At 39.9% G+C, this 24,897-nt stretch overlaps 3 protein-coding genes across 7 annotated transcripts in view; 1 reads left to right on the top strand and 2 right to left on the bottom strand.

Moving 5' to 3' along the window:
- LOC129762771 (uncharacterized) overlaps positions 1-7,085 on the top strand; it is a 32,392-nt gene extending 25,307 nt beyond the window's left edge. For 2 of the 4 annotated variants that reach the window (XM_055761299.1, XM_055761296.1), the window contains 3 exons: positions 1,709-2,296; positions 2,354-2,768; positions 5,187-7,085. In XM_055761299.1, coding sequence (XP_055617274.1) covers positions 1,709-2,296; positions 2,354-2,768; positions 5,187-5,902 — 1,719 coding nt within the window. In that variant the 3' untranslated portion in view covers positions 5,903-7,085. The remainder of the gene's footprint in view (positions 1-1,708; positions 2,297-2,353; positions 2,769-5,186) is intronic. The other 2 variants (XM_055761300.1, XM_055761298.1) reach the window with 2 other exon arrangements.
- The window catches only part of LOC129762780 (L-dopachrome tautomerase yellow-f), a 403,523-nt gene that overhangs the window by 80,202 nt on the left and 298,424 nt on the right, over positions 1-24,897 (bottom strand). The window lies entirely within an intron of this gene.
- On the bottom strand, positions 11,607-23,516 carry LOC129762772 (uncharacterized). Its single transcript, XM_055761301.1, has 7 exons — positions 22,881-23,516; positions 22,709-22,827; positions 22,060-22,492; positions 14,262-14,638; positions 12,516-14,205; positions 12,351-12,457; positions 11,607-12,292 (listed from the first exon to the last, which is right to left on the bottom strand). The coding sequence occupies exons 1-7, from the start codon at positions 22,959-22,961 to the stop codon at positions 11,707-11,709; spliced, it is 3,393 nt and encodes a 1,130-aa protein (XP_055617276.1). The 5' UTR covers positions 22,962-23,516; the 3' UTR covers positions 11,607-11,706.

Genomic DNA, 24,897 nt, shown 5'->3' with positions numbered 1-24,897 from the left:
TATACATATAAAAATGGTGAATCCCCGGGCCGAACATTTTACTTTGATGTTTTCCGCCATTTTTTTATGTCAGTGATGAATCGTATATTCGTATGACAACAGACTTATTATGTTATTAGGTATTGCCTAATAACCTTGCATGTACAGTAAGTTACCTCTAATTCGACATTTAGTTAATTGGACAGACCTGTAATGGGACGCAAATAATTGGACATATTCATCTCTAATTGGATATTTTGAAAACATCGAGTTTGGTACCCAAAGTATGGTCCAAGATTGAAAGTCGCCACCAGACGTCGACATTGTACCACTATCATCGTGAATGTCCAATTACAGGCCAATCACATCTAATGCGACACTGAGTAGTGCCTTGGTATGTCGAGGATTAGAGGTAACTTATTGTATATGCTATTTGGGCGCATCATGTACCACCCAAAATACCAGATATTCGATGCTCTATATACGATAGTTATACGATTTAATGTTTGCTGGGTTGGCATACTTGGCAGCTTGGTTTGTCAAGTTCATAATCTCATGTTTACAGTTTTGAGTTAAGTGCAATTGAATGACTAAGATGAACTAATTTATTTTTGTCACTATGTTTATCAGAACTCAAAAGACCGGTAAACAGATAATCTTTCGTTCTTTAAAGTTAAAAATAACTAAAAGCAACTTAAACTTTCACTTTTCTTAAAACCGGAAATATTCTGACTTAAAAATAATTTTTAACGTAATATTCCAAACATACATGTATTTACAAAAATCTATAATAATTATCATAATTATCAAGAACGTTTTCCGCCATTCGTTTTTGGGTTGTCTGTAGTAAATCGTATATACGCATGACAATAGTCGTACTAGATGCATGTAGGAGTCGTATATTCATCCATCTAATCGTCGTGAATACTGTTGCAAGTGGAAAATAAATGTGTGTCCGTTGCTAATTATGCGAACACATAAATAACAAAAGAATATAGTAATTTAAATTTAATACGACATGCCGAGGAACCACTGAGTGTCGCTTTGGAGGCGATTTTGGCCTTTAATTGAACATTGGCGATGTGAGTGGTACAGTGTCGACGTCTGGTGGCAACTTTAATGTGGCGCCATAATTTGGGCCCCGAACTCGATGTTCACAAAAATGTTCAATTAAACGTGTCACATTACAGGTCTGTCCAATAATCTCAACGTCGCACTAAATGTAACTTACTGTATATAAACAATATTTATTTCCAGCTGTTTTGAGACATCTCGCACAAATTGACAATATCATCCAGTTGCCAGTGCTAGTCGGTTCAATTTTTAGAGTGTAGAAAAAGTTCTCTGTTTACATAAAAGCAATCTCGAATCGTTCCCACATTTTCGCTTGAAGTTACTATCCCCTGATGTATGTGTAAGTGATGTAATCATTCATACTTATTTGCAATTAACTGTCATGTATGTATATCACCTCCACTTTTGGAATGTAGCTTATAAAATGTTTGACGTAATGCAATCGTAAACTCGAAATTTTAAATTTTGTGACTTGGTCCTCTCCGTTTTAACTCCGATTATATACGCTAGTTATACGATTTAATGTTTGCTGGGAATATCCTTTCTGGCCAATTTCATAAAATATGTTTGATAAAATTAGGTGTGGATTTACAAACTTATTTCGAGGTTTCGTGCATGTTTTATCACACTTACATCCACACATTTTCTTTCGCAGCCATCATTTCGAACTGCAGGGGTGGAAACACCACGAAAGTGCAACTCAGTCATTGGGAGTGAGATGAAAAGTGCACAAAAACAAAAGCAATTACAGCATCATCATCAGTCCCATAACCTACATCACAACCCGTGGCAACAATTGAATGGCCAAAGTTCTACGGCGAATGATATGTTTAATCCACTTTCGATGTCTGAACAGCCTTCAACACAGCGGAGTTATTCGCCCTTCGAGCGTCTACAGCACGGTTTATCTGGCAGTCAGGATTATGTGGACCCCCGAATTCCTTCCAACACTTTATTCCCTCTAGCCTCAACAGCAACACTGATGAATGCGATTGGATCGGAGAGATCGCAAGCGAGGGCGCAGGCTGCCATGTCGGCTAGCGCTAATACCAGCTGCAGAAGATTGTTCCCCGCAAATGACCCCTCAGCTGTTGCGTCTTCAAGCAGCCCACATTTTAGTGATAAACCGCCGAGTGGAAAAATATACGATGAATTGGGAGCTAGCGCAAGTTCAACGAACCCCAAATATGATGATATCTCATTTTTACAGAACTTACAGCCGGGTCAGCGATTAAATAGTGAGGTACTGGTATCAAGTTTACCTTCAAACCAGCATAATGAATTATGTTTCCTCTTACAGGTCACAATTCACAATATCAACGAGTCGAAGTTTCTTCGACAGCAAGGACAAAATCTGTCGAATGATATCGAAATCACCCGGATACCTGCACCGGGAAGCTCGATATCGTCCGGGTTCAGTCATTCACCGCAGACCACGCGTCCCTTGTTGATGTCTCCGGCTGGATCCACCATCAGCAGTGAAACGGCTGCAGCGGGTGCATCGTCCTCGATTACAGGTGTAAGTGCAGCCACTCCCAATAGCAGTGTTTCGACCGCTACCAGCATACTCAACGATATCGACTCACGTTTCTTCATGCAGAATTATCAGCAGCAACAGCTACATCTGCAACATCAGCTACAGCAACAGATGCAACAACTTCAGCTGCGGCCAATTAGTCAGCAGCAGCAACAGCAACTTATTGGAGAATATGGAGGTCAGTTGATAGTGACATAATAGTAACGATTTTTCGTATTCATGCATTCATGTGGTCTAACATATTTGAAGGTATCCCTTTGTAATTCAAATTTTTTTCCAAACTATTGAAGCTTCTAATCCCAACCGAAAACTTGATCTTAACGTTTCTTCGGTTTGTTCGTATCGAAATTTTATGTTGCTACGAGGGTCGTTCAAAAAATAAGTTTCAGTGCCTCAGAAATCGCGGAAAAATAAAGTTAGGACAAAAAACAAGGTGATTTTCGTAATCATCGTTTTATTTTCTATTTTTCTACATAATCGCCGTAACGTTCGAGGCATTTTTCATAGCGTGGCACGAGTTTTTCTATTCCGAGCGCGAAGTGCGTAGCGTCCAACTTTTTGAAGTACGATGTAACTGCGTCACTAATTTTTTCAGTGTTATCGAATCGTTGACCGCCGAACGCCTGTCGAACGTTACGGCGATTATGTAGAAAAATAGAAAATAAAACGATGATTACGAAAATCACCTTGTTTTTTGTCCTAACTTTATTTTTCCGCGATTTCTGAGGCACTGAAACTTATTTTTTGAACGACCCTCGTATATTGAATAGCTGATGTTATTGAAAATCTGCATCGCTGAAAATCTTATCTTATTTTTAAATACCATACAAGGATTGCGTGTGAGAAACATATTTTTTTTCTCAGAAATTCCGCGGATAATCGGGGTTCTATAACTACTTTATAACTTATTTTATAGTTCCATGAAAAATCAAAGAGTGGAACAGTGGCATTGTGGCGGCCAAGACACTGTTAGGATGGTGCGTATATGGAAGTTTAAACAGGTCAGTTAACCAGAACGAATACAGCTATCACGTATGCGGATGTAAAGACGATGAAAGAATGGACAGAATGAAGAAGGATATTTTGAATACAGGAGATCGCCAAGCAAAATCGCCAGACACTGTGAAGTCTGAAGCAGCAGAAAGAAATGTTAATGAATTGAGATGCGTTCCGACCAAATTCAAAATGGCAGATGGAGACATGAAGTTTGACAATGGCTTATGTTCCGAAGCTTCTGGTCGTTGCTTCAGTGGCCCATATTCGCCGCAGTCATCTGAGGTAATGTGGCCTATATCGGAACAATTGATCGAAATTCCCAATGAGGAACATCGCGCTTGATACCTCTAATTTGCGAAATGATTTATGAGTCCTGCACCATGCGCAATCCGTGCGTTTCTGCTTTAGATCAGAAATCCCAAGATGAGAATTTTGAACGAGAAAAGTTGCAAGAAGCCATGGTTATCATCTGGAACCAGGCTCAACTGAAGCCATATTGTTACAAGAGCGCACATGGTTATTTAACGAAGTCAAGCATTTCATACTGGTTTATGTATCATATAGAAATTAATCACAACATTAGACTAAACTTCATCGGAGGTCGTTTTTACCAGACCGGGTCAAGCATATCGAGGAGAAATCAGCAAGAATTGTTACAGATATCGAAAGAAGGTGGCCTTCCGTGCCGTCTTTCACTGCCCACACAGAACGATTGGATTTTAAAACCGTTGGACCGTTGGATTTTAAAATATTTATCAACACTAACAAGACAAACAACGTGGCTGTATAAATCAAGATCAAAGAAACTCGACGATTTGATGGTTGGGATCGACGAAACACGAGAAAAGGATTGCTTATTTAAATTGAAATTTAACGAATTTGTATGAATACTAGCTGACTCGGCAAACTTCGTCTCGCCCAAAATTTATTTTTTTGTTATCATTACCTTCAAACATTCTCGTTTTCTCACTTACGATCATGGGTCTCCAAACGCAGAACTGCTCATCAATTCATCGTCTAATTGACCCTTTACATTTTCCTTTTAATATAAATTTCCTAGTATTTCTACCAAAACTCGTCATTATAATATCAGATTATTTTTCAACCACTTGCAAATAACATGTTTCTCCGTTACGCGGAATAAATGTTTGATACAGAAAATGTGACAGAATAAAGACAGCCCTAAATCGGACAATTTCTTTCTCGAGTTTTGCTCTTATCAACACATTCGGCGATCCATTTTTATTTATATGAATAGAAGAAGGTATAGGAATGCGTTTCATCACTATAAATTTCATTTATACATACCAATTTTCTTCTTCATCACTTCAGTAGTTTCCGAGTCGATAAGAATCAGACAGACAGACAGACAGACAGACAGAAATCCAATGTCGACAAATCCTGCCTCGACATTGACGAATGATGTTTCGTTTCATAACGTTGATGTTATGTTGAACATGTGACCTAAAAGGTTGCTCAAATACAATAAAAACAAATTTCAATGTCATACATACAAATACGCTAATTTTACTCTCAAGCACATTAATTTCAAGCTAATTATATTCTGATATCAACCTGTTTTACTATTATTTCTTTGCAGAAAACATTTTCGCTCCGAACCAGATGGTGAACCTAAACGAACTGGAATCAGAAGAGCGTGACATTGAGTCGTTCAAGCGATTCAACTATTATTTCGATCCGCCGAAAAATAAGCCCAAAATCAACTTGAACGTAAAGGACATAGTGGCAAACAGCAAGAAGTCAACCGGTGCTACAGGAAACAATTCCAATGGAAGTGGCAGTAGTGGTAGTAGTAGCAGCGGTAGCAGTAGCAGCCGTAGCAGTGTCAGCAACGATAACAATCCCGGTGGCGTCAGTATTGGTGAGGATATTCAACCAATCAGACCACAGGCCCCAATAGGAACACCCTCGCAAAAACATCTTCGACAGCAGCAGGGCACTCCGGTTTCCTCTGTTGGAACAGGTGTTTCCACGATGAACTACCCGGCCACATCGGACAGTCCGGTTTCCTCGGTATCAATTTTCGATGGAGTATCTTCGTCGATGAGTAGTCACGCGCACTCTTGTGATGATTTGTATAATGATTTGCTTACGTCGACGGGCAATCTAAACTTGAACGTAAACTTGAATTTTACCCAACATCAACAAACGAACTCGGATGTTGTGGTGTATGACAGTGGACTTCCAGTTGGGGTTGGTGGTGGCGCGCCGTGTCTTGCTAGTGCGGGAAGTTCCTCGTCCGGAGCTGACAGGAAACCCACAAACGAAATGTCACAGAGTATTATCAGCAATTAGGGTCGCATAATGTGATAAGGAAAGGTTCCCGCCCGTTTCAGGGTTTATTACCATTGACTGTTGGCCTGCATACACTCCACGCGGCCAACATTCAAGCAAATTTTCAAAGTTGCCTTCAAAACGAAGTGCCATAGAACTACTTGCCGGATGAAATGAAATACATTTAAACAAAAAAACAAAAACACGTCAGAACAACCTGTTTCGGATATGGGAACTTCTAGATGCTCGAAAACCGGGAACTTTACCGCCGAGCAAATATATTTACTGCCACTAATTAATACAGAACAATTGTTCGAACGAATGTCTTTGATGCACGCGGATCGATGAGGCTTATTGCCCCAACATGAAGAAACCTCTGAGAGGAGTTAAGACAAATTGGTAAAAACCATTGCTAAATCAAATGTTTTAATGAACACCAAATAAATCGAGTAAATCGAGAAAACAAGCGCGCATTTAGGGCGCCCGTTTGATGCTTTAATGTGTTTATCAAATACTCTCAAAAATACTTTTGCTAAGCGTGCAAGTTCTAATACCGGGTGATGATTGCAGATTTTTTTAGCAGTTGTTCGGACAAAGGAAACGATTATGCCATAGGCAGAAAGGAGTCGATATCCAGAGAAGGTAGATGCTGAACAGCCACGCTGTTAGGGTTGTTATAAAACTATTAATGCAAGGTAGCTTTCGGAGGTCGCGTTTTCATGTACTCATTAAGGAGGATTGCTTACGAGTTAAAACACTTGTACTTTTGTTTATAATAATATGTTTTGTCGTTTAGTGGCGCGAATCCACGTTTGGTTCTTGATTTGAACTGCAGAAGCATGTTGTGTGGCGTAGATTTATTATTGAGATAATGGAAACATTGCAAATGACAGTGAGAGCCGGTAGGGTAGACACATTTCATTACGCCCATGCTCATCAATGAAATGGTGCAAAAATAATATGTTGAAGCCGTGTGTGTTCCTACCGCAAAAATGCTGTATGCAAAATCTTTTATTTTGGTAATGACTGCACGCGTCAGGGGATTAGTTCCCTGATCGGGAAATGTAATGTTGCTCTAATTATATTGTAAATATATCCCTTACAAATGAAGAAAAGATCATTGTGTTGCAGTAACTGAGCCGCAATGATTAGAAAATATGAGAAATTTTTCCTTATTTAGTGACCCAAGCATCTGGTCTAGTCTTAATGCTAGTGCAGGGCGGACTCGATTATATACAATACTAGCTGACCCGGAAAACTTCGTCCCGCCCAAATTTATTTTTTGTTATCACATCCATGTTTTCTTACTAAGCTCACGTTCATGGATCCAATCGCAGAACTGTTCATTGATTGATCTTGTAATCTACCCTTCAAACTTATTTTTTACTATAAAATTTCAGTACTTCTACCGAAACTCTACATTATAATATCAGATTATTTTCAGATTCCATTCTCGTGCAAGAATTTCCATCCACTTGCAAATAACATGTTTCTCCGTTACACAGAATAAATGTTTGATACAGAAAATAAGACAGAATAAAGACAGCCCTAAATCGGACAATTCCTTTCTCGAGTTTTGCCGAGTTTGCACATTCGACGATCCATTTTTCTTTATATAGATTTATATAGATAACATCAAATGGATTAACAACGCTTCTCAATATGTCATTGTAGAACACATGCGAATTGAATTTTTCGAATCTTCTCATTTTTCTTCAGAGTTTTTCGAAAATTTTCAAAATTTGTATGGAACCCCCTTTTCATTCCTGAGAAAAGAGGGGTGTCATACCATCATAGAAACATTTCTCGTACCCAAAAACCCTCACCCCAAATTTGGCTCCATTTGCTTTATTAGTTCTCGAGTTATGCAGAAATTTGTGTTTCATTTGTATGGTAGCCTCCCCTTAGAGAGAGGGGAAGAGGTTCGAACCACGATAGAAACGTTTATCAACCCCTAAAACCTCTATATACCAAGTTTGATTCCATTTGCTTGATTAATTCTCGAGTAATGCAGAAATTTCTGTTTCATTTGTATGCTAACTCGATAACCTCCAAACGAAAAGTATTGCGCGCGTGTATGTGTAGATGTGGCGGCTGCTTCGATGCATCACACCATTGTTTTTTTTTTCCACCATATTGGCACCATGGTCCTAAAATTGGCCACGACAATCAGCTTTATTTAATCCACTTTTTTTTCAGCTTTTGCTGAATATCGTTAGCTAATCCTGAGCCAGTTTCTCCGTCGTGTTTATGAACTCTATAAAACATTCCGTGATCATGTCCTTGGGTACGAAAGTGACCCCGTTGGCTTCGTACCACTCCAGGACATCCTTTGAATGGTGGCACAAATAAGTTATCCGTCATCCATGATGAGACAATGAGGCTTCGTCAGCATCTAGGTATACAGTTTTCGAACCCTTGACTTTCCCACCGTATTTTGCCGATCGTCACGATTTGGAGCCTTCTGCACGTATGCAGTCGCTCCTGGTCCTTGGCTCTCTGATAGAAAGACTTGGACAGATACAACTTTTTGGTCACATCCCCGTCCGAAGAATTGGGATTCGACTTAAACACTTTCACAACACGCTTGTGACTCTGTTCACTAATAGATCATCCATTCTGACCGCATTTCTTCTTCCATTTGATGCTCAGACGTTTGACGTTTGACGTTTAACCACACGACTCACCGTTGATTGCACGATTTCGAGTTTTTTTCCAATGTTCCGTTGAGAAAGTTGAGGATTTTCAAGGTGCTTGCGCAAAATGTAAACAATGTAAACAAGTGTAAACAATACACTCTAAACTACTTCTACCAAAATTTTCATGAGAAGATACCTTATGGGTCTACAGCGTTTTTTCCGTGATGCAATTTGATGTGGAACACTCTTCAGCTAGCTCTTTCATTCCAATACAGAAATGGGTCAGCCTGGGGTTCCTAGCCATGCGTAGCGGGAAAATCAATAGGGTATTGGTCTAGGGTAAATGATCTTGGTTTGTCCGATTTAGAGTGTTTTTACGCAACTAGTAAATGCAAATCGATTTTTCTTCACGAAAATCACATATAATCAATACGAGTTTGGGTTTGTTGAAAAGTCCCAAGCTCTAGTTCTACCATAAGGGTGAAACCAGAGTGAACGCGAGACGCGATGCGATGCGATGCGACGCGAAAAGAACGCGATTTTTAAAGCGACATAGTGGCCAGAGTGGACGCGATTGAATGCGACAGACATACGCGACAGATGTAAACAAGAGGTTTTATTTTCATTTTGTGTTCAAGTTTCTAAATGGATTCTGACAAAGAATATTTAATGTCCGAAAGCGTACGTAATTTTTTTTTCGGAAACAAAAAAGACTTCGGAATCCATTCAATCAATAGGAAGAGAGGAGAATACGGAGAATACCACCATCTATATCAAGACCTGGTTTAAGATCCGAACAAATTTCGCAACTATACCCGTATGAGCATCGAAACTTTCGAATATATTTTAGGACATATTGAAGTTGTTCTCATGAAAAAGTGGACCAACTTTATCAAAACTCCAATTGAGCCTGGCGAAAAACTTTTGATCACACTGAGGTAAGAAAATATTCATAAATAATCTTTATGTTCGATTTTGAATTTCTTTCCCCTTCACGTAGTTTTCCGGCATTATTTAGCAATCCCTTTTTCTGTGCTTTCTAGGTTTCTTGCAACGGGATTCTGGGCTTCATTTGTTTCTTCAGAAATAGCAGACTACTGAAGTATGATCAGTTACCGGGATCCCTAGATCTCGATCACCGGGATCCCTAGATCTCGACAGCGGCAGCTTTCGCAGTTCACGGCCAAAAGTATCCCGTAAATTTTTCCATTTTCTTTAGCAGCATACTCTGAAATTCGAAAAATCATTTCAATATATAATCAAACAATTTCATTTGTCTCACTTACCAGTGATTTCTAATTCATCCGAAACTTCTTTCCGACACTTACTAACAAGAACCCGGTTCCTGTAGTGTCGAGTTTGCTGATTCCAAAGCGCACTTCTTTGAAATTTATCTCCGATTAGTGCTTCCACATCCACAGACACATCTTCTTCCGCCATGCTGTAAACAAAATATAAAACTGGCATTCACTTGTCGCGTGTTCATCGCGTGAAAAAGCTGTGCATGTCGAGGTTGATTTTGTGTCGCGCAGAAATTCGCTTGTCGCGTCGCATCGCATCGCGTTTACTCTGGCATATGAAATAGTTTTTTGCCAGAATTGAATGAACGGAACTTGGTCGCGCGACAACGCGCGGCTTGTCAAAAATCACGTAGTGTCGCATCGCATCGCATGTCGCGTTCACACTGGCATCACCCTAAGGCGCTGAGATTATTCAAATTTTTATGTTTTTTAACGATTTTTCTCAAAGATAAATTATGATCATGGTTTGACCACTTCTGATCATGGTTTGTCCAGTTTTAGAAATCACCATTTTTGAATGGAATTTTCAAGTAGATGTTGGATTTCTCATTGTTTGAGTTTACTATCATCATATTGATCCATTCATAAATTAGGCTTTCTTCAAAATATTGCCTTTTCTCGGGAATTTTAAAAGTGTTCACCTCAACACACTCAACACAGAGAAACTTTATTTCTGCTATGCGCGAAGGACACAATAAACAAACTGCAGCGCGCCAAGCGGTTGCCATAGAAATCATGTGGTCAAAACATCATTAGTGAATGGGAGAACTCATGATCCGAATTGAGAACATCGAAATGCATTAATTTAATGGTTTAGCTATGTAAATCTGATACAAATGGTGTGCAAGCATGATGTTTACAATATTTGTATTTGTGAATTCGTAAAAATATACTACAAAACTACTGTAAATCATGAAAAAGACAATTTTATTTATATGTTTCGAAACATTCGTATACCTGATTTGGCAAAGGTGTGCTGAATTAGGCAATTAAAGAAAGTGGACAAACCATGATCATATTTTGACTGGACAAACCAAAATCATTTACCTCAATGCGATGTTGAGTTTCAATTTTGCGAAAATCGAAGAGAGGTTATTGGTTTCATGTACGGACAGAAGCAACTACTCATGATGGATGTTTTTTTACTCAATTGAAAGATGAAAATAATACAGGGAAAGCAATACTATTGAAAATTATTGGATTTTGGCGCCCCAAAGGGTCAGCTCCCCGGGTTTCCACCCGCACACTACGCTGCTGGTTGTGGTGCAGAATATGTAATCTAATTCCGGATTCAAAGCCCCCTTAAAATAATCACGAATATGCACTAATTAACGGAAATATCACTTGCAACATCCCAATCTTTCGTTCGGTAGGACAAAGTGATCCTCAAAAAACTGGTCTTCGATGCTGAGCATACATAACTCATCTGTATCAAAGATTACGTCGCAAAACGGACGCTAAGTTCGGGAAATATTCGGGAACGGGAGTGCTACGCATCAAAAAAGGTAGACTGAATCTGCTTCTTTCAATACACAAATCAAGAACTCTGTTTTTGAGCAGGTATTATAGAGATTTGGATAGCACTCGTTTCGTTAAGTCCTTCGGTTTATGCTCAAATATGATGTAGGTTAGAAGTTGAAAACAATGATCCTCCACTACCAATGGAAGCTTATTCGCTTACCGTTTATGTGAGATTCATTCAGAACACATATTTCAGTGAAAAAGTTCGATGATACGGAAAAATATTCGACATAACCATTTTATGGATAAGCATGGAGTACACGTGTTAGTTACACCTTTTATTGCACCTATAAAAAGTACATACAGACAGGAAAAAGTAAATATTTTCCTCACGCAGAACGATGAACATTGTTCAAACCTTCATTCATACCGTAACAGAATCGGAAATTGTGGAAACATTATCCCCGCTCATATTGTGCTCATCTTGAAAGCGTGCATATCGAACGGGTTGTGTTGAGCTACGCATTCTTCCGGCCACGACCTGCATTTCTTCAGTCAAGGACGTTGTGTGCCTCCGACGTTTGTAAAGTACCAGCGCGATAGCCGTCAGTAGAGCAATGAGTACAAGCGCAGCAATTATAGAATACCCTAATGTCCCGGTTGCCGCTGTTTGATGACTATGCGTAGAGTTAACTCCTGACTGTCCCTCAATTTCCAGGATAGATGAATTATGGTTTTTTGTTTGGTTAACAACTAGATTAGCTGACGATTCGCTCGTAGGACTATACGCAGATGTAGTAGTGATCACACTATTCTCTAAAGAATCTGTCGTTGAAGCTAATGCAGAGATCTCGACTAGCGTGATCACTTCGCTGTCTGTCGTTGTATCCCAATAATGAACCGACGTTGTGTCCGTAATGTTCTCTTCCAATATCGTCGTACTCATAGAATATATCTCTTCCATACTAGTTGTTACTTCCAAGGTTGCAGGACGGTTTGTTATGATAACTCTGGTTGATTGTGATAAACTCTGGTTATTGCAGTCGAAATAGCTGTAAAGTATGTTACCTCAGATAACCCATTTGCGTACAATTGCAGACTACGGAGCTGAACCTAGTTTCAGTACGACACGAATTATCGGTCCAACTAGTGGCTTCTTCGTTCCACAACAGACACTGAGAAGTACAAAAGTAACAACAGTTATGTACGTAGGTGATATTGATTATACTCAACCTGATAGTCACGAGATGAAGTCTTGTTCTTCTCAGTAATATTCCATACATATATTCCAGCGGTCCATTCGGCGATCACTCCAATGTCATTTTTGTCAGATACTGTTAGAAACACTGTATATATTTCTCCCTCAGAAACGTTTTCGGACGACAGAAAGTCTCTATAGTAAACGAGACTTCCCAGGCAGAGGTACGACGCCGTTTCCAGCAGTTGTCCATCGCTAGGTCCTCCCAAACCCGCAACTGTTACTACTTGCGGCAATTTGGTGTCACCACTAGGGATTCGGATTGATTTCCGCAGCGGGTTCCGGATGGCAGGTTTCATTCTCGTTATTTCCAATTTGAACCACTCATCCGAATAGTTGGTCTGGTGGTTAGCGCAATAACGTTGTGCGATTATTGGTATGTAATTCAGTAGAAGAGTCCTAGCTTTGCTCTTTGTTTCTGCTGTACCATTCGATGACGTGATCAAGCTTTTGTAGATTCCAATCTTTGTGCTGTCGATGTCAACAGTGTCCGGGATGGGTTTGTAATTGACCGAACGAGTAATACGTTTGGATGTTCGTTCGGCAGAATCTATCAGCTCTAGTAATTGTCCGAGAAGGCGATCGCTTGCATCGGGTTGGAAATCAATGAGAATTCTAGCTTGTTGTGCAAGTTGTAGAACTGCATTGAGGTGATGCGCTCGCTCTTCAATCGATGCTTTTATGGCTTCAAATAGTTTTTCTAGGAAAATCATTATCTGAGTGTACGTATCGTCAAACAAGCTTGAGTTCTGATTTCTGAGGGTGAGTAGCAGCTCGAAAGCGATCTTGACTGCCTGATTATAATTATCTCGATAGAAATGGTTTTCAATTGCATCTAATTTTCTTGTTCGCTCTGTCATGTTAAAATTAGAATTCGGTTGCACTTTAATAGATGGGCCATTTACGCGTGCACAGGCTTCGCGTGAATCGCAGATTAGATAGTAAGTTGATATTTCGCTCATGGAGTACGGAAGTTGCGTTTCGGTGGACACGATCTCAAAAAGATTAGCGATGTTCATCGAGTGTTTTTCCACATTGTACCAGAAGGAGTATCTGAGAGGAAAATCCGTTTTCGTATCATTGGCAATATCAGTGGTAAAGATGTAGTTTGTGCTCAACGCTGTTCCGTTGAATGTTGGTGTGACAGAAAGGGGAACACCTTTAGGTGGAGCGTTAGTTTCTAAAACCATATCCCAGTAGCTCGGAACTGTACCGCGACTGTCACCATTACTGAAACTAGCATCAACCGGCTCGGGGCATTCGATGGCTAATCTGAATTTATACAGCACATTCGGCTCCAATCCCATCCATTGGGATGTATTCGTACTTGGGGGTATAATGAGATTAATTTCGCGCTCGATCGTATCATTTCCGTAGTCCACTATCTCAGACAGAAAATTTTCCTCAATATCGGTGATAACAAGACCACCGATACCGCCCATTGATATTGGATCAAAATATGCAAAATCTTCCTCTTTTACCACAGTCCAGTTGCAGATACATTTGGGAACTAGTCCTTTAACATCTACTGTAAACTCGTACCGTTGACCAGGAATAATGTATGCAGCTGGTAGTTTTTGAAGCGAAACGCTAACCGTGGACTTCGTGTTAACTTTGATACTAGACGATATGCTTAGGTTATCTACAGAAACGGTGACCGCGTATCTGTTAATAAGCAAATGTATGTCAATATCCGAACCATTTATCAGTATCAAACCTACCTCGCATCTTTCGTAAACGATATGGAACCTACATAGGGTGATATGATCAAATCATCAGAGCAACTCTTATCGCCACTATCATCTTCACAACTCCATGAAAGATTCGAGAGTTGCGGATTATTGAAGGCGGCTCTTATCACCGTTAGCTGGGCGGCTCCTGTTGTCGCTTCTACCGGGAATATGCTACCTTTTAGGACGCGCTCAAGGATGTGGATTTTCACTGTGGCTTTGATAATTGGAACTTCACTGGTGGAATCAATAACGGTGGCTGCTATTTCGTAACGTTTACCGGGTTTCAGCACTCCAGCGGGTATCGTCAGTGTGTCTGATTGTGTGTCTAGGTTTCCAATTCGTTCGTCAGAAATAGTCCATATAATCTGAAAAAAAGGAACTATCACTATAGAGAAAACGATTCAACGAACATGTATAACATAAAATTAATGTTTTATGGCGACTTCGTCATTGAAATGTATAGTACAATGTATAGAAATATATTCTTGAATTCTGTTTTCTATTGGTCAGAGTGGTTCATGATTGTACACACATAATTTAGAAAAATTCTTGCAGAGAATCTATCCCCAATTGACCGGAAATGACATACACCCAAATTATACAGGCAATGGGCGAAAATAACTGGAAAACGGATATAATCTTGTTTTGACTTCCGGTTTGCTGATACTGGTTCTAAATGACCATATAAGATAAATAATATTAGATGAAAGGGTTTCCGATGTCGTTTTGGAAACGAAGATGGTGGCATCAGGTTTAGTGAAAACGGCCCCTAAAGATCGCACATGCACAAACGCAAACGCAACGCAACGGTTAACGGCCAACGGCCGACGGCTAGAGTTATCACATCGCTGTCTATTGTGGTATCACAATAAAAATATTAGTTCAACGAAAGTAGTTCAACGATAAGTGCTCCCTTGGTCGAGTGATTAGCGTCACACTTAACATGCCGTGGGTTCGGGTTCTATTCCCGTTCTAGTCGGGGGAATTTTTCGTCATAAAAAAAAACGGGACGCGTACCCGAATTGAATTTTAATGTCATTCGAGATATGACACTAATAAATCATATATTCTTCGTTACAGCCGTTACAGTCTCTACAACGGTGGAATATTTAGATGCTAACGAGACTTTGCGAAGGATGTCATGATTGTTGGAAAGTTATCATAAAATTTGTTACATTCCCGATCAAAGTTCTGTTTGACAATTATCATAGCGTTCATGGTTTATACAATGAGTCGTGACTTTTCTGTTATATAAATATTGATCATCGCAGAAAAATCCTTTCAATCGATACAGCAAAAATATTATGAAAATATTTTATGAAAGACTTGCAACTGGTGCGGATTATTTGTTCCACCCTTTTGTCTCTTCAATTATAATCTCTGTAATCTATATGAACAGGATTTGTTTGCTAATGCTACTTTGAATCTCTAGTTATCTGGGAAAAAGTATTTCATCTGAAACAACGAGTGTTGACGACGGCGCCAGTGGTTGTATGGTTAGCGTAACAGCCTCACAATCCGATCGGCCTGGGTTCAATCCCAGCTGGCGTCGTTGGGATTTTCTGAGGCGAAAAATCTCTGGTTACGTCTTCCTTCGGAGGGGAAGTAAAAGAAGTTGGCCCGGCTCATGAGTTGTTGAGTCTGATAGGTAGGAACAGGTGGAGTCGCCTCCCTGATGTCGGTGATTGGCACTAAAGTGGCGGAAAATAGGCCGACGAAAAAAAAAAAACGAACGAGTGTTGACGTATGACTACGTTTTTTAGTGAGGGGGCCAAATCAGAAAACATGTCATATTTTTATAAATTAATTTCAACGTTCAATACTATTTCTGCGGCGAACGGAGGTTAATGCTTTGCAAACCAATCGAATTGGAAATTATAATAAATCACCAGAAATTGGAAGCATTTACCCATACAATTATTCTGTGCGTTTCTGTACTTCCTTATCCGTGCTTTCTATACCGAGAAACGAATGTAGCCGTGAGGTACAATTTTTATATATACTGCGAATGAGGCGTGAGTTTTCGCTTGCTCGAATAAAAATAGCCCATCCGCGATTTCTAATACTCAATCTGCAACTACCGAGCAATTGGCAGTCTCTCCTGATGCTTATGTAATACACAACAGTTCATCATTGCTTAGAAAAATAACGTGTAGAGGGATAGTCAGAAGAATACTTTCATTAAGCCTACCTGGCATGTTCACAACCATTTAATTCTTGTGTTAATATTGTTTTGTAGAGATGAAACTTAAAATCAAAGCGATGGAACCACATATTATAGTGATCCCTTTCTCATTTGTGTTAAAGAGGGTTTAAACTTCGCAGTTTATTCGCAACAATGATAGACAAAGGGATCTCAAGATAAACACGGCGGAATGCTACCGACCCTTATATCCCATCTACAGACTGAGCGGTAAACAAGCGAATTGAATAAAATAAGTCCGAGGTCCTGCATCAACAATGCGAACTTGTCTTCGGCACCCTTTTTTTTAGAACCCTTCGTAGCTCACTAGTCAAAAATACTTCTTCTCTTTTATGTTGAATTCTAATAAAATCGTAAAAATTAACAGCAAATTTTGTGGTAGGTACATCATCTTTTTGAACGAAGCTAATAAATGTTTCATGGCTGAATATTTTAGAAGACGAAACATGAAAATCGACTCTCCTCTCAGTCGCTTCGTTTCGAGTCGGACTACTTAGGCCGCCAACATTTCATCCTCGCTCTTGACGCTCGTCAGTTCAATTCTAGCGAATGGTTAATCTAATTGATGTGACGAACGAATACGAATCTGCCTTTTTCCGACTTCAATCCACTCCACCATGTACCTCGTTGGCCGCGTACACAATCTTATTTTAACGTCCATATAAAGTGAAACGTAAACTCGATTTCTGATACAAAGTTACAGTAGTTACACCATTAAAGGATGGCTCCAATGTTTAGCCATCGTTAACTCAAAAATTGATACATGCATACATGATACATGAAACGGATTCAGTCTGGTCGGAGTCACTTCAATATGCAGTGAAGTCAATTTGACGGTGAAGAATGAAATGAGCGCGGGGCGTCGTAAGGGAGATAGCAACGAAAACGCCAAAAACTTTGCCGAGCCGTGATATAATTGAAAGGCCACTAACTAATCTCTGGTGAGAAGTAACCATAATTTGAGGGTTTTCAAATCTGTACCGGGTTGAAAGTGCTAAGTTGCGGAAACGAGAGAGTGGCGCTTGGAGTGCACGGTTTTGAATGTTAATACCTCTTTGACGGCTAAACGGAGTGGAATGATAATCATTTCATTCGAAACATAAAATGTACAAGAGGAATATGATTGCTACTTATTGGCTCGAAAACTTGTTTCAATAACTTAAAAACAGCTTTGAAAATAGGCTACTGAAATCACACAAATATATAAGCTAGCGCCGCTCGGAACGCCATCCATTCTGTGTATGTCATTCGTACCGTAAACACGTGATTTTTTACCGCTCTCGCTTTTAGCTGTAGTCAGGTAGTTTTCTATTTTTGGTTTTTTCCATTCTTTTTTTTACTCGCGCTGGAAGTGGATTCGGCGTCACACGCTTTAGCGTGCTTGGTGGATAACGCCAAGGAATTCAACATGGGTCGTGGACGTACGACCGAACCAGCTACTGATGCACCGAAGAAGAAGGCCCGCACTCAAACCAACGCCCCAACGGATGAAACAACGAATCGTCTCCTCCAGAGCAACTTGTACTCGGTACTGCCGGAAAACTCAGCATCCGTCACAAGTCAACGATAGAAAATCAGCCTGGTCGTCAACGCAGTGCTCGTCTTCCTCCAGCTAACACTGAATCACACTATCCACCGCTTCAGCCCCGTCGAGTGGTTCCGAACCTGGAACCGCTTCCTTTAAATAATCATCGAGCTTCCGCTCCGATCTCTTCAAACAAGCAAGCGGTTGATCCTGGCCACTCAGCTCAAAATCGCCTCAGCATAGCAGCAACTCAACCAAACCAAAGATCGGCCCGTGTTCCAGGATTGTCATATGCTGGTGCCGCTGCCAGTACGCTTAATGACGATTTACCGTTTACAGCAGAGGAACTGGTCGAAATCATGTCTGAGGTGATGATTATCATGCGCACCTGTCGTACCAGAACACAACAGCTTCAAGCCGTTACATCCTTCATCAACAAATATGGACCATGAATTTATCAAAGTCACCAACTGGAACGCTTGTTCGATTAAGAACAAACACATCGAGCTTCTCTATTTTCTCAACTCCAAAGAAATCGACATCGCTATTATCACTGAGACCCACCTAAAGCTGGAGATCAACGTTTACTTTCCCGATTTTCGACTTCTGAGGCTAGATAGAACCAGTTCCGGAGGAGGAGAAGTGGCTGTTGCTGTGAGGCGCAACGTTACCTGTCGTCTGCTGCCAAGTTTCCGAACGAAAATTATCGAAGCCATTGGAGTTGAAGTAGAATCATCTGTCGGTCCTATCAACATCGTAGCTGCCTACTGTCCTAAGCAGGTCAATCAACGGGATGGTTCAGCAAATGACTATCGAAACGATATTATAAATCTGACACGGCGGCCGACGAGGTACATTATCGGCTGTGACCTTAATGCTAAACACGATGCTTGGGGCAACAGCAGACGTAACCGGAACGGGATCATCTTGAGAAACGATCTTCAGGAGGATCACTACAATATCTTGAGCCCTGACTCCCCATCTCGGCTGTCGCGATCTGGGACCCATGCGACCATCGATTATTTCATCACCAACATGGGAAGCAACGTCTCTCAACCGGAAGTTTTCCAAGAGTTGAGTTCTGGCCATTTTCCGGTGATCCTAGAGATCGGTTCCGGCGTGAGCAGACATCAAAACACTCGAAGGGATTATCACCGAGTAAACTGGGATAGATTTAAACGGTGTTTGGATGAGAACATCGACTTCAATCGAGTCCCTGCGGCGACTGAAGACATCGACCGATCGTGGAAGAGATCTAATCGGCGATTGCAAAGGCTCGTGAACAGCACGATCGGATCATTCCCCAGGTGAGCAACCCTTTAACCATTGATTCTACTGCCAAATACTATATTAAAATTCGTAACATATACCGGAGGCAGTATCTGAGAACTGGCATTCGGTTCTTCAGAGCAAATTCAAACAATCTTTCCAAAAATATTCAAGTCAGACTCGTGGAGCTCCGTAATAGTAACTTCTCAAGCTTGCTTCAGTCTCTTCCAGATTGTGCTCGTTCATTTTGGAAACTAGCCAAAGTTTTAAAAAGCAAACCTAGACCTATTCCTCCGCTTACCCCTCTTATTTCGGTTAACAGCACAACAGATCGTTTGGTGACACCTGCAGAGAAGGCCAATGCGATAGGACAGCACTTCGTCAACTCACACAATCTTGGGCTGAACATCATTAGTCGCTTTGAGATTTCCGTTTCAGATACAAATCACCTCATTGATCAATGTCAATTTCAATCAAGATATCACAGCTGACGAACTGTTTGGCCTCTCTGAAAAATTCGAAGAATATGAAGGTCCCAGGTTTCGACAATACTTTCAATCTGGAACTCAAAATACTGAGCGACAGATTCTACCATCATTTAGCATTTATATTTAATCAATGCCTCCGACTTGGTTACTTTCCCTCGAGCTGGAAGATAGCTAAAGTCACACCTATCCTTAAACCTGGGAAGGATCCTTCTAGGCCTTCTAGCTATCGTCCCATAAATCTACTGTCAGCTATTTCTAAACATTTTGAAAAAGCTATTCTTTCTAGACTGCTCACTATTGTTGAGGAGAACAATGTTTTTCTTGAAGAACAATTTGGATTCCGAAAAGGGACGATCCACTGTTCACCAACTGACAAGAGTTTGTAACATTATCAGACGAAACAAGTCGGTTGCAAAAACATCTGCTATGGCTTTTTTGGACGTTGAAAAAGCTTTCGGCAATGCCTGGCATGATGGCTTGATGTACAAGCTGCACACATAGAATTTTCCGATTTTCCTAGTGAAGATAATCAAAAATTATCTTTCCAACAGAATATCCCGGGTCTTTCTGAATGGCACGAACTCAGATTCATTTAACACTAACGCCGGAGTACCCCAAGGAAGTATTCTTGGGCCAATATTCTTCAACATCTTCACATCAGACCTTCCTCCCTTTCTGGATGATGGTGTTCTGTCGCTGTTCGCAGATGACACCGCAATCATTTACAAGGGTAGAGTGACTAGAGCTCTCGCTGCTAAACCTCAGAGAGGCTTGGACGTCCTTTCGGAATATTCCAACAAATGGGAAATTTGTATCAACGCGCCGTAGACCCAGACCATACTTTTCCCATATTCTAAATCTCCCCGACTTGTGCGGGCTGATAATGTCAAAGTCAGACTTAGTGGTACTGCGGTGGAATGGTCTAGTGAGGTCACTCACCTCGGCCTCACCATGAGCAGCAAGCTGCTGTTTGGCACGCATGTTGATAAAATTAACACCAAGTGCAATGCACTGATAAGATCATTGTATCCCTTAATAAATCGCAACTCGACTCTGTCACTGAAGAACAAGCTTGCTATCTACAAACAAATCATCTTTCCAGTGATTGTATATGGCGTGCCATCTGGAAGAGCTGTGCAAATAGTCATAAACTAAGATTACAGAGAATTCAAAACAAGATCTTTCGTATGATCTTAAAGAGTCCACCTAGGACACGAAACACTGAGATATACGAGTTGGCTAATATCCTGCCGTTGGATGAAAAAAATTGAACTGTTGGTAATAAGATTCAGGGGTTGCTGCAAAGCCTCCAACAATCAAATCATACGAAATCTGTACAGCTAGATTGTTGTTTAGGTTAAAATTAATTTAAGTACGTAGGGTTATATTTTAATGATTAAAATATACAAAACGTATTGAAACGTTAAAAATAAAAATAGGATGAGTCAAAACTCATCGTTAACAATAATAAATATATATAAAAAAAATAACAAAGATGTAGTGCTAGAAGTAAGGCAGATCACTTAAATGTTGAAACTTTGTATAATCAAAATCCATGGGAAATAAATTTAAGTCGAAAAAAAAGGCCATCCAATTGTATTGCGATGTGAGATACGGAAGGTTTCTGCATCCGAACTGAAATGAGCATTTAGCGAAAATCGAGTGCCATTGACTATGGATATGATAGTGAAAAATACGAAATGGTCGATATTGTGTATTGGATATTACATCACCATATCGAAGCAATCACATTCATGAAATCAGCGCTATAAAATTGTTTGCTTACGAATGTCGCGATCGATCGTCGTTTTCGATTGTTGGGAAGAGGGCATTATTTTTGCTGTGTAATTCCGAGGAAGAATTCATTCCTTCTCAAGCATTGATAATTCTGCTCCGGACCAACGATGAATCCAATTGTTGGGGCTTGGGGAGGGTCGGTCGAAGATAGAGTGCTGTTGAAATGAATCAAAAACGGCAGAGGATGCAGAGCCAGAGGCATTGTTTGGAATGGTTTTCAACAGAAGCGAATCGCGTTCAGAGCTCGTGCCTAGTTCATCGTTTCGAATTCCTTAGAATATTTTTTGTGATAACTGTTGTGTTGTGTGTAATTTGATACAATTTAAAATAGTACTTCAACGAGTATTGGACGAAACGTTGATGAAAGTCTCCTGTGATGGATTTGAGGAACCTCTGAAGCTGGTCATCGTGGTTAGATGTTGGTGACTGATGCGTAATGAATTTAGCGTAAATTTGTACGAGATTTTTTCGAACGCGGTTCATTCATCAGATTCCCAAGCTTACCTTGTAGTCGTTCTTCGGTTCGCAAAATATCACTTTGGCCGTAACCAAATAGGGTATATCCGCATATCCAGTCTCCGAACAGAGTAGCAAAAGCGAAACGTCATCTCGTGACGATGACCCATCCTGATCCACCGAACTTTTGACGTTCTCACCCTTGTATGTGATAGTGAAGTTTTGATCTTGGCTGAGCTCATCAGTGCCATCGACGCCAACGATGTTAAAAGTGTAGATAACACCACCTACTAATTCTTCGTTAGAAATAATGATTTGGTTGCTCGCCGTGATAGCGTTCCGTTCCTTGTCCAATCGTTGTTCAAGTTGACGAACACTTCGCCACAGCTGTAGTGTATGGCGTTGACTAACAAAACCATCGATAAGGAAAAATTGTATGGCTACACGATATCGCAGTTTCTCGCCACCCTTCGTTTGGAGGCTGCATGTTTTTCAAGAAAATAATTAATACTTCCATTGTGTTTTCCCTGCTATTTGGTAGCATGTTTGGCTTGCGGACGCAGTGTTATGCAGACGTGAATAAATTATAATAGTTAAAAATCGATAACTTATGCATGTGCAGTAAATAGCTCGAGCGGTGGAGAGGTAACGCTTGTTGCGTTTGTGTTTTGAATTAAATATATTTGGTAATATTTGCCTTATGACAATCTGCTGAGGGGTTCCGTTCGAGGATTTTGTTTGGGTATCGTTTGTGACTCCGGCATGTTTGTTTCCACATATAAACTTTGGCGCCAGAATTCTAAACATAGGTTTTTCCTAAAATGAACACGTGTCTTAACAAGTGTTTGATAAATTTAGTAATAACTTACACCAACTAAACCTGCGATCTCAGAAGCGATAAGCAACACTAGCGCTGAAACGTAGAAAACGATTGATAGCTTACAAGCCATCGATTCGCTGGAAGTCGACCACGACCAGGATATACTAACATCTACACTGGTTAACCTTTGGGAAGGGACTGATGAACGATTGAAGGAAGAGTAGCATAAAACACAACTAATGGCGTGTCATTCTCATGGATTAATATTACGTGCTAATAGTCGTCACGTGTGACGTGACACTTGTTGAATATTGATTAATAGAAAAACTACTGCGCTTTCCCTCCGGTCCGCGCGGCTATTTAATGAGAATGGAATACTTCATTTCATTCGAAATAATCCATCGCCAGTAATCTATCACAATGCTTGAATTGATCTAAATTGGGATTTGCTCGCAATTGAATTCGGAAATTCTTTCATTCAATCACTGGTTTAATCAATAATTTTATCAATATACTCAAATGATTACTAAATCAAAGGTAGACGTCAACCTTGCGGTTATATCTAAGGTATAACCCACTCATAGTTTTTAGATACTGTGCTAACGTAAGAACTGCTGTACACACACGCGGAACGCAACAGGACACAACACTTATAGTTCTTACAAACATAAATAGAGTGGTAAATTTACCCTTTTAGCCGACAAGTTTCGGGCTCGATGCTGCCCATATCCTGTCGCGTTCCGCGTGTGTGCGTACAGCAGTTCTTACGTTAGCACAGTATCTAAAAACTATGGGTGGGTTATATCTTAGATATAACCGCAATGTTGACGTCTACCTTTGACTTAGTAATCATTTGAGTATATTGATAAAATTATTGATTAATCCTTTCACGTACAACATCGAGTCTCACTCGATGTGAAATGATTGTGCCATAACGTACAACATCGAGTCTCTCTCGTGGTGCGCTCTCATATCACAAGCTATTAAGACGTTCAGTAGAGGAGTGAAATTACTCGATGCGTGACCCATCGAAGCGTTCGCATTTGGTTCGCTTTTTCGAAATTTAAATCGTACGAGAAGGGGTTAAACCAGTGACTGAATGAAAGAATTTCCGAATTCACTAGCGAGAAAATCCTAATTTAGGTCAATTCAAGCATTGTGATAGATTGCGTTCTTCGTTGTGCATGTCTGACGAATGGCTTGATGCCTTGTTCATTTCATTCATTTATCGTGGACTTCCAAAATATGTGAACGGAAGAATGGCTCGACGATCAATGTATTTCTCATTTTCCTTTGAAGTTATTGTATCTTTCTGAATAGAAAAAAAGTTAGCAGAGCATGTAAATCGCGATAATTTATACATAAAAATATTACGAATAAAACATTACAAAACATTATTTTTTTCAGGGGTCCCCATACAAAAATGCCCTATATTCCAGAAACGTCTTCGATGAAAGTTCATATTTTAATAAGATCTAAAACTCTGTCTAATACACTATATCGCTATCTTGACTTTAAACAAAATTAGTATTAGTTGTAATTTTATTTAATAGAAAACATGAAAAAGTAGCTGTTAGAAAAAATTGTGTCCTGTAAAAATGCCCATCTTCCGATGTATGGATGACTTGTTGGAAATTATAAGGGCTATTGATATATTTTTTTGAGAATTTAAAAAATAATACGTTTTTGAGAAAAATTAATTTTAGTTTTTTAAATAATGTTTTTTCCAGTGAAATTTTTTTTTCAAGAAAAATGTGGTATTTTTTATGAAAATTTGAATAATTTCTTATATTTCATCCATTGACTCGAATTTTGTAGGTATTATAGTGTTGGAGTTTTATTTTTTTTTGTAAAAAATCAATAACATTTTTTTTGGCTCTTTTAAAAAAGTAGTCTAATTTTTTTTTAATATTCCAAGTATGCAAAGTTGCTTAAAAGACCCATGTGTTTACACCCTCTATGCTTCGCAGCTATCTGAGATGGTGCTGCCAACGGCCAGTTGAGTTGGTTTGAAATTCGTCCATTATGTCATTACAGTAGTGGGAAAAAATAATTGCAGCCCGCGG

Source organism: Toxorhynchites rutilus, chromosome 1 (genome assembly GCF_029784135.1).
Source record: "Toxorhynchites rutilus septentrionalis strain SRP chromosome 1, ASM2978413v1, whole genome shotgun sequence".
Taxonomy (NCBI): Eukaryota; Metazoa; Arthropoda; class Insecta; order Diptera; family Culicidae; genus Toxorhynchites; species Toxorhynchites rutilus.
The sequence above is the reverse complement of the archived record's forward strand: the minus strand, read 5'-3'. Positions and strand labels throughout refer to the sequence as shown.

Excerpts from the sequence above, each read along its gene's own strand:
- LOC129762772 (XM_055761301.1), bottom strand. The coding sequence starts at position 22,961 with ATGGCTTGTAAGCTATCAATCGTTTTCTACGTTTCAGCGCTAGTGTTG. Across the intron at positions 14,639-22,059 it reads AACCGAAGAACGACTACAAG|ATTATATGGACTATTTCTGA; the intron begins GTAAGCTTGGGA and ends CCTTTTTTTCAG. Across the intron at positions 12,293-12,350 it reads ACGCAAATGGGTTATCTGAG|AGTTATCATAACAAACCGTC; the intron begins GTAACATACTTT and ends ACAATCAACCAG.